Below are 10046 nucleotides of genomic sequence, written 5' to 3' on the forward strand. Positions count from 1 at the left end.
CCCCTCGCCCCCCCCCCACAGTTTTTTTGAGAGTTTTTTTCTATAGGGCTCGTGCGCTCGCCAGACAGACAAAGACATAGAGACAGCGAGAAATCACCCCCCAAGGGGGATGGTCACGCCACAATCCCTTCTCTCCATTCTCCTCTCGGGATCTTGGGCACGCACACACACGCACCCGGCATGAGTTCTAAGCCACCAGGTCTGGAATGCGAACCGTGGTCAACTACGTGGGAGTCCAGTGACATAGCCATTATGCTAACTGCTGGTTCCCAAGATTTTTGAAAAATTTTGAAGAGATTTTTGCTGGGACCAGCAGATGGTGTAATGGTTATGTTGCTGGACTCCCACTTACTTGACAGTGGTGAGTCCTGGGCCCAGCAGCTTTAAACTCACTCTGGGTGCATGTGCATGTGTGCCCAAAATCCCAAGAGGAGACTGGAGAAGGAGGGATTGCAGCATGGCCATCCCCCCAGGGGGTGATTTTTTGCTTTCTGTCTCTGGTGAGTGTGCACACCCCACAGCAAAAACCTTTCTTTTTTTTTTTGCTATAGGGTATGTGTGTTCTTATGGGAGAGACAGAAAAAGTGAGAGATCACCTCCTGGGGACTAGCCACACTGCAATCCCTTCTCTGTTCTCCTCTCCAGATTTTGGGCACACACACAGACATGCCTGGTGCGTGTCAAGCCTTTGAGTCCAGGACTCAAACCGCATTCAGCCACATGGGGGTGCAGTGGTTTAACCACTATGCAACCTGCTAGCTCTTTTAAAGATTTTTCCCATAGGGGGCTGACTGCTGGTGTGGTGATTGAGGCGCTGGACTTCCACACGGCTGACTATAGTTTGTGTTCTGGACTTGGCAGCTTGATTTCTCATTCTCCTTCTCTTCCTTTCTCTGTCTGTGTCTCTTCTCTAGTCAAATCGAAGAAGACTAAATAAAATAATAAATAGTTATTTAAAAAAAAAAAGAATTAAAAAGACTTTTGCCATAGGATCTGTGTGCTTGCCAGAAACAGAGAAACAGAGAGAGGGAAAGTAAGCAGTCACCCCCAGTGCGGGTGGCCGCACTACAATCTCTTCTCCATTTTCCTCTTGGGATTTCAGGCATACACATGTTCCTGGTGTGATTTTCATTTGAGTCCAGGACTCAAACCGCATTCAGCCACATGGGGGTGCAGTGGTTTAACCACTATGCAACCTGCTAGCTCTTTTAAAGATTTTTCCCATAGGGGGCTGACTGCTGGTGTGGTGATTGAGGCGCTGGACTTCCACACGGCTGACTATAGTTTGTGTTCTGGACTTGGCAGCTTGATTTCTCATTCTCCTTCTCTTCCTTTCTCTGTCTGTGTCTCTTCTCTAGTCAAATCGAAGAAGACTAAATAAAATAATAAATAGTTATTTTTAAAAAAAAAGAATTAAAAAGACTTTTGCCATAGGATCTGTGTGCTTGCCAGAAACAGAGAAACAGAGAGAGGGAAAGTAAGCAGTCACCCCCAGTGCGGGTGGCCGCACTACAATCTCTTCTCCATTTTCCTCTTGGGATTTCAGGCATACACATGTTCCTGGTGTGATTTTCAAGCCTCCAGGTCTGGGACTTGAACTGTGGAATTGGCCATGTGGGATCTATCATGCCACCTGCTGGCCCCAGCTTTCCGTTTTTACAATATGTAACTACATATTTAAGGGGGTACAGTGTGATTTTTCAGGGTAATCAGAACCCGTCATCTCAGCCATTTGCTGCTACTCTCTGTTGATGCCTAGTTCTTTACTGTATTTGATCTTAGCCAAAAAACCCCGAAGTGATGGGATGGCTTATTTTTTAGGTTAAAAAGGGAACAGTAGTTCGTCTGCATCTCAGTGGATGACCTTCACGTGCCAAGAATGCCCACACCCACTCCCCTGCTTGGGGTGCCCCATTTCCCCTTGCTGAGAGGGAACTGGAATACCGGGCTCTTAAAGTCACTCTAATAATATGTATCATTTTAGGATGGCAGGAAACTGTAGCAGAGGCTATTGGTCTGACAGTCATAAGTTTTACTCTAACATTTTCTCTTTCACAGAGAAAAGCTTCAGATCCAAGTCGATTTACAAACCGGGGAGGAAATCTTCTAAAAGAAGAAAAGCAACGAGCCAAACTCCAGAAAACACTTCCACAGGTAATACTGCTGCTCAGGTTTTGGTGCTTGAGTATAAAATACCTCACTTTTTAAATACCCTCTGCTTTGTATTGTTTTGACCCACACCTCTTCCTTTCCAAAGCTTAGGTGGGAACAATAGGTGACCTTAGGTCTTCAGTGTGATCAGCTGGCTGTCCATGTGTTCTTTGCTAGGGCTGCCATGACAGTACCACAGACTAGCAACCTTAACAGCGACACCTGTTTCCCCAGATCTGGAAGCCAGAAGTCTCTGATCAAGGCGTTATTGACAGGGCTGGCTTTCCTAAGGCTGTAGCCTTGGCTTGCACATGGGTGTCGTTTCTCTGTGTCGTAATCCCTACGGGCCGTACTGGATTGGGGCCTACCCTGGTGGCTCTTTGTAACTCAGCACCTTAAAGAGCCTGTCTCCAAATCCAGCCACATCCTCAAGTACTGCTGGTTAGGACTTCAATTTTAATAGTACGTCTATGTTAATAATACCAGCGTTTACAGAGTTATGCATCAGATGCTGTTTTAGAGTGCTTTTACATTTTAATTCCTGTAACCCTCACAGCATTCCAATGAGGTTGCTATTATTATTTCCCTTTTACAGATGAGGAAAGTTAGGGACTGAGAAGTTAAATAGCATCCATCTTCTCACTTAACGACCAAGTTCTGGTCCTACTGGGTCGTTAAGGGAACTGGGAGGTGAGTGAGGCACTACAGTGTGTGTGTGTTCCATGGATACCACGTGACACCACAGTAAAATGTCTTTCTTTCTAGCTGTACACAAAGCAGACGTTAGATAAGCATCAGAAAGTGACGAGATACACAGTGATATAAATCCAGCAAGATTGTTTATTGTGAACCCATAGTCAGATTTAGAATAAAGTACAAGTTTATGTAAGAAATACGTAGTTACACGTGATTGCAGACAGGTCACGTAGAGAATACAGACCACAAGAACTTGAGAGACAGAAAGGAATTGCTCATGCGGGAGAGCTGGTCCCAAGTCTGAGTGGTCGTTGAAGGCAGGCGGTTCAGTGGGGAGTGGCTGCAGGCTGAGGTTGCTGTCCTGTAAGGGCACACTGCCTCTGCAATACTGCCTCCACCTTTGCTATCAGCCCCTTTTTCTCTCCTGGTGCTGACTGTGGATAAACCATTCCTAGTCTTTGACCTCTGGTCACTCTGACCTGGTTCCAGCTTCCTGAAAGTGAGCTGGTATCAGTGGCTGGGGAAGAAAGGAGTCCCTATGGATGAGGAATTATGGGGCTTCACCCCGAAGGCTTGCAGTAATGAACATTTGTTTCTGGTCTCAGCTGGAAGAAGAGCTGAAGGCACAGATTGAAATGTGGGAACAGGAACATGCACAGGCTTTCGTGGTGAATGGGCAGAAGTTCATGGAGTACGTGGCAGAGCAGTGGGAGATGCATCGGCTGGAGAAGGAGAGGGCCAAGCAGGAAAGAGTAAGATCACAGATGGGGAAGAGGGAGTCGGCTGGGGGTGCGGTGGGGCAGAGAGGGCGTCAGCCTATGGCAGCTCTTTTAGGTCTCCTTCCTTCCTGGGATTTACCACGGTTGCTTTTGACTTCTATGCAGCAACTGAAGAACAAGAAGCAGATGGAGACAGAGATGCTTTATGGCAGCACCCCCCCGACGCCTAACAAGCGGCGAGGACTGGCCCCCAACACTCCAGGCAAAGTGCGCAAGGTAGGCTCAAGACTGTACACCCGGATGTGCGAGAGTCGGGACGGGATGGAAGGACTCATGGCCATAAATGAGTGACTCATTTTTCATTCCTTTCTCCTCTTAGCTGAACACTACCACCATGTCCAATGCTACTGCCAACACTACCATCCGACCTGTCTTTGGAGGAACTGTCTACCGCTCCCCTGTGTCAAGATTGCCTCCTTCTGGCAGCAAGGTAGATATGCTCTCTGGTATTAGTGCACAGTCAGGTGCTCAGAAGAGGCGGGGAGCACGTGCCAGTCTAGGCTCAGTCCTTCCAAGAGTTTACAGGCAAGGTCAAGGGCAGTGTCCTGTACACCTGTAGGAATTACATTTCCTGAGGGGTGGGATTACTTATAAAAAGTCATAGCCCAAGTGTCCGCCCCTGACCTCTGGTGGGAGTGTATGTACTCATTACAAGAGTGACCAGAACCTTTCCTTCTCTGCAGCCAGTAGCCACTTCCACCTGTTCAGGGAAAAAGACACCCCGTGCCGCCAGGCACGGAGCCAACAAGGAGAACCTGGAGCTCAATGGCAGCTTCCTGAGCGGTGGGTACCCCGACGCAGCCCCTCTCCAGCGCAACTTCAGCGTTAATTCTGTTGCCAGCACCTATTCTGAGTTTGCGGTAATTAATTCACGTTTTCTGATATCTACCAGTCTCTGGGGAGCACACAGTTGGGGCACCCAGGCCCTTAGCACAGTTACTTTGGAGGCTGAGAATCCCTTTCCTGCCTTGACCATGATGGGGGTGGCCTACTGAGGGTGCACAGGAAGAAAGTTGGCAGTAGCAACTAGAGATTTAACTCCCTGGATTCTTCCACTTGACATACCATTCCCTGGCTGCAGGAGGTGACCCCTCTAATTACTAGCTTGGTGCTCTCTTGGTGGAGTTCTTGGTAATTGTCCTAATTTTCTGTTCTTAGAAGGATCCGTTCCTCTCTGACAGCTCCACTGTTGGGCTTCAGGTCTGTATAGCAACCCCTGCATGTCCCCTTTCCAAGCTGATCTGTCCTCTGCCGGCTTCATTCCCACTGGGCATAGGGCCACACTCACCAGTAACTGCAGCTGTGCTACCTATCGTAAACCCCCCCCCAACCCCCGTTTTTTAAACGAATGAGGAATTCCCATTATGGACTTCACATGGCAACATCCAGCTCACATCCCCAATAGGCTAGTAAGAACACTTCATTTGTTCAGACTTGAATTGGATTCTCAGCCCCACTTAAAATCAGGCCGTTTTTTCAATCATGTTTTACCACAGAAAACCTTCACCCTCCCCCGCTTTGAGGTCCGAGGCCTACAGCTTGCTGCCATGAATAAGAATCCCGTTAGGTGGGGAGGGAGCCCCAGCTGTGTGCTGCCTGTTAGGTGCTTGGCCTGCGTGCTGATTTCTTCTGGAGTTAACGCACCTCTACTCACCCTCGGGCTGGACAGCCAGCTCTGTGCTGAGCCAGCCCCTCTCGTCTCTCGCTCTCATCTTCTGCCACACTAGCTGCAGATGCATGGAAAGTTTCCCCAGCATCCTCTTCACCTCCTAGTAGCCTACTCTCTGCTAACGCTGACCTGCAATGCCTGACACTGGGTTCTCTTGTTCCCTCAGTATCTTGCTAGTGAGGAGAGGCTGCCTCTCCCTGACTTAAGCCTCAGCTGCCTCCTCTCATTGCAGCAGGAAGGGAGCAAGGGATAGCTGCCCCCGCCTAGAGCCCGTTTAGAGCACTGAGGCGACTTCAGAGTCTGGCACTGTTTTCAACTTACATGACTGGTGGGGGGCCCCCTTAGAACTGGGTGCTATTCACTTGGGCTGCTGATTGCAGAACAGAGGGTCTAGCTTTATCTTGCTTGCTTATCCATGGCCCCTCAGCCAAGACCCATTTGGGGCTAAGGGCTACCTGATCTGTAGGGCTAGTCGACTCCACCAGGCAGTGCCAAAGCCAGTAACTAACTCTGTTATACACTGTCTTCTCAGTCATTTCTGCTTCATCTTCTGCCTCTGTACCATGTGCTCCAGCATGAGATCAAGTCACCAGGTTTCAAGGCCCTCAGCCCCAGGGATTGGCAGATACATGGTCTGGCCCACTGCTTTACAAAGGGCTCAAGAGACCAAAGCCTGCTGCCTACTTAGCTCTACACCCCTGTAAAGTGTGAGGTTTTCACACCGTGGCTGAAGGAGGAGGATTGCCAGCATGCATTCATGTGTGCTTGGTCTGTGACTAACAGAACGGTGCTCAAGGTGCCTCACCTCTTGTCCCTCACACAGCTTGTGCTGGGCTAGAACCCTATCTGAGAAGCCACCCACGAGGTACCCGCTGACACTTAACACTGCTTCAAAACTGGGGGGCAGGCACCACAAGGGCAGGACTAGGACTGTTACTGATGATGTTTTTGTCTTTCAACAGCGAGAACTTTCAAAGGCTTCCAGATCTGATACTACGTCTCGAATCCTCAATTCAACCAACATCCAGTCCTGAGAAGCCCTCTCAGCCAGCCGAGGCTTTCTGTGCCTGTCCTGGACCCTAACACAAAGGTGGCTTCAGTCCTCCAGTTCAGGTGTGCTTGAGCCCTTGTTCAGGTTCCATCACCACAGGCCTAACAGTAGTTTAGTGGGTCCTTAGAGACAGGACTTCATTTTGACTCAAGAAATACATTAACACTTAGTTGCTAGCAATAAGAACACCTCCTCCTTTTTCTCCCCCATAATTCTACTTGCTGAAATGCAATCAAGGGCTTATTTTTATTTCACTATTGTCTAGGAAAATAAATGACCATACTTTCCTGAAGTACATGAAGTACTATGGCTTGTATACTTGTAACTAGTAATTAACACCTTGTTTAGAGATGTTCAACTAATGCTGTACCTATAACAGCTTGGCTATCACCTGAAGGCCTGTCTCCACCATACAGGATGGCCTTCTGCCCAATAAGGATGCCCGTGTATCAGAAGTTAGATGGCCTGACCTATTGTCAAAGAGGACAGGGAGGCCCAAAGCTCCTTTGTTAAAATGTGTACAGTTCTGTTATATTGTGCAATGTCCTCCAGTGTGTGTGAACACATGTACTTGTCTGAGCTCTCTTCAGAGTTAATCTGGGTCTAGACTCCCATCCCCGCACCTGCTATGCCCGAGTCCCACCCCTGCAGTTGCCAGCCACCCTAGAGGTGGTTTTGGGTGGGTTGGGCCATTTATGTCGTGGACATCTGGGTCTTTGCACATGTCACTACTGGGTAGTTTTTCCTGCTATTGCATCCACGATGCGGTATCCTGTCAATCATTACTGCTCTTCCCAAAGCACTATTTATTCTTAACTGCCTGCCTGCACCGGTCTAGCTGTCAGCACAGTAAATGGTTCCCAAAAGATTACCCGTGCAGACAGCCATGCTGTTCAGTCATACATATATCTGTTCTAGTTTTTAAAATACATGTTAAAAATAAATTAAACTGTATATACTTACATTTCAGAAGGACACAGTGTGGTGTTTGTTCTCATTTCTTCCTAATCTCTTGGTCTGTACAAAACAGAAAAGGTGAGTTTGAGATGTGACCCCTCTAGATTTTTGCCTAGAACAACAGAGAGAGAGGGAGTCCAGGACTCGAACTGTGTAGCCAGCTCTGGGGGAGCCACCCACTAGCCCAATTTTTATATTGTTCCTTTTTACATTAAAATGATCACTTCTTAGAAAACTTTTTGAGAAAAACGGCCTAATTCTTGTATGAAAGAGCTGAAGTAATGGTAAGCAGCTGCTTTGGTTGCCACTGGTCAGGCTGTAGGATAAGGCTGCAGTTGGCCATGTGGGGGCCAGCTGCCCTAACCACCACACTACCTGGCTGGCTCAGGTATCAGCATTTCTAATGCCTTGCAGGTGTTTTTAAAGCCCAGATGGGTTTAGGACCTTGCTTAAGGGAGAGGGCTATGACGGAGAGAGGCAAATGCTTGGCTTTTGGGGGCTGGCAGTGGTTTCCTCCACCTGATTAGGGGGATCGTGGTGTTTAAATATACAGCACATTGTTTTATACACTTTTCTATATTTCCTATCATTTAAGATATACATACATACACATATACATCAGCTCTTCCCTTTCTCCACAGCATACACGTAGGTATTCCAAGGCCCACAGGTGACAGCCTTTACTTGGAGCTGTTTATTTGTGAAGTACTCCACACGGCAGGGCTGATCCGAGCTGGTGGTGTCCTGGTGGCCAAGCTGTCCGTATTTACCTGCAGTGGAGCAAGCCCCTTTTGCCATCTGCCAGGGCTTGTTGCTTCCCCTCCAGGACAAAGCCAGTCTATCACAAGTGCTAGGGTTCTGCTACCACCTGCTGGGTCTTCCTAATGAGTCCAGGAGGCCCGGAGCCAGAACGCCTCTAGGGCCAGGCAAACCTGAGGAGTCCCCAAGTTGCCACACCAGGCAAGATGCTCTGTTAACTAAGTAGAATTCAGAGCAGAGACTTCCATGTTATCAGGGCCAGTAGGTGTCATATTGGTTAAGACTCGGGACTCCTCCTACATGGGTGATTACAGTTCAAGTCTTGGACCTGGCAGCTTGCTTCATCACTTTCTCACTCTCTGGTGAGTATATGTGCTCTTTAGCAAATTAAAATAATGACAAAATGTGTGGGGTGTTTTGTGTTTTGTTTTGAGAGATTCTTGCTATAGAGTGCATGTGCTTGCTGGAGAGAAAGACAGAAAGCAAGAAGTCACCCCCTGGTGGGATGGCCATGCACATGCACAAGCTGTGTGAGTTTTAAGGACTCGAACTGTGGTCAGCTTTGTGGGAATTCATCTGCTTGTCCCAAATGAAATTAAATGAAGAGTTAAAAAACAAAAAAAAAGATTTCCATGTTATCTTTTCCTCTACCAGGTACCAGAACAGCAACAAAAGAGATGTTTTGTAAATAAGCTGGTGAGATATTCCCTTAAGGCAAAAGGTCTTTAAGAAAGGGGGGCAGATATTAGTACTCTCTCCTTAATTTACCTCCTGTTGGATCTCAAAACTTATGCGTGTGTCTGTCTGAGCCCCAGAGGAGTGTACACAGTTTCTCAGTCCTGACCTACCAATGATCCAGCCAAGGCTGCTGTCCACTAATCTGTGCCTTTATCACCTAAACTGAACTTAGAGATTCTTCTTCCTCTTGGGTCATAAAATTAACTCTTACTTACCCCAGCCCCACGTGTAGAGCTCCCCTGTTCCTGCAACCAAAAGGACAGTAAACAGGTGTCACTATTGCTCTTTGGCGAGGTATGTGCATAGCCCAACCTGGCAAAACCAACAGGCAGGACATTACTAACATCCTTGTGGGATCTCCTTGACACAGAACAACACTGTGTGTGTGTGTGTATGTATATAAAATATATATTAAGTTATATAATAACATGTGTACTATAGTATAATAGCAATATATCTTATGTACTGTAGAACATATAATTTATACTTAACATATATAACTTACATATTACATAATATAGTACATGGAAATATACCTATTATAGTATACATAGAGTATGCAGCTATTAGAGAATAATACATAGAACACGTAGCTATTACAGTGCAGTACATAGAATACATAGCATAGTATACTACACAAAATATGTAGCTATTACAGTGCAGTACATGGAATATGTAGCTATTATACTATGTAGAATATGTAGCAATTGTAGTAGATGGGATATGTTTCTATTAGAGTAGATGCAATGTGCAGCTACTATAGAACAATACATGGAATATGTTTCTGTTATAGTACAGTAGCTGCAATATGTATCAGTTTAATATACATTGCATAGAATATGTAGCTATTATAGAACAGTAGATGCAGTAGGTTTCTATTACAGTATAGCAGATGCAATATGTACCAATTACAGTACAGTGCCTGGAGTAAGTCACTATTATAGAACAGTGTGGGGAATATGTTTCTATTATAGTACAGTAGATGGAATAAGTAGCTATTACAGTGCAGTATGTGGAATAAGTATAGAACAGTTCATGCAATAAGTTGCTATTATACTATAGTAGACAGAATAATACAGTGCATGAAATAAATAGCCATTATAGTACACTGCGTGCAATGTGTCTATATAGTATGGGGGGTGTAATAAGTGTCTGTTATAGTAGAAAGTGTCTCTTATAGTATGGGGGTGTAATAAGTGTTATAGTACAGTAGAGGTCTCAGTGTCTATTATAGTAGAAAGTGTCT

The 10046-nt window shown here is 46.4% G+C and overlaps 2 protein-coding genes across 7 annotated transcripts in view; one reads left to right on the forward strand and one right to left on the reverse strand.

Moving 5' to 3' along the window:
* PRC1 (protein regulator of cytokinesis 1) overlaps positions 1-7321 on the forward strand; it is a 38378-nt gene extending 31057 nt beyond the window's left edge. For 2 of the 6 annotated variants that reach the window (XM_006152829.3, XM_006152826.3), the window contains 7 exons: positions 2059-2154; positions 3453-3599; positions 3732-3842; positions 3946-4056; positions 4310-4486; positions 4785-4826; positions 6258-7321. In XM_006152829.3, coding sequence (XP_006152891.1) covers positions 2059-2154; positions 3453-3599; positions 3732-3842; positions 3946-4056; positions 4310-4486; positions 4785-4826; positions 6258-6329 — 756 coding nt within the window. In that variant the 3' untranslated portion in view covers positions 6330-7321. Of the gene's footprint in view, positions 1-2058; positions 2155-3452; positions 3843-3945; positions 4057-4309; positions 4487-4784; positions 4827-6257 lie in introns of all 6 variants that reach the window. The other 4 variants (XM_006152824.3, XM_006152828.3, XM_006152825.3 and 1 more) reach the window with 4 other exon arrangements.
* RCCD1 (RCC1 domain containing 1) overlaps positions 3613-10046 on the reverse strand; it is a 31494-nt gene continuing 25060 nt past the window's right edge. The window contains exons 7-10 of the mRNA XM_014589470.2: positions 9016-9045; positions 7913-8073; positions 7310-7363; positions 3613-3734 (exon numbers count right to left, since the gene is read on the reverse strand). Of these exons, the coding sequence (XP_014444956.1) occupies positions 7922-8073; positions 9016-9045 (182 nt within the window). The 3' untranslated portion in view covers positions 3613-3734; positions 7310-7363; positions 7913-7921. The remainder of the gene's footprint in view (positions 3735-7309; positions 7364-7912; positions 8074-9015; positions 9046-10046) is intronic.

The sequence above is a fragment of the Tupaia chinensis genome, unplaced genomic scaffold (assembly GCF_000334495.1).
Source record: "Tupaia chinensis unplaced genomic scaffold, TupChi_1.0 Scaffold000359_1, whole genome shotgun sequence".
Lineage (NCBI taxonomy): Eukaryota > Metazoa > Chordata > Mammalia > Scandentia > Tupaiidae > Tupaia > Tupaia belangeri.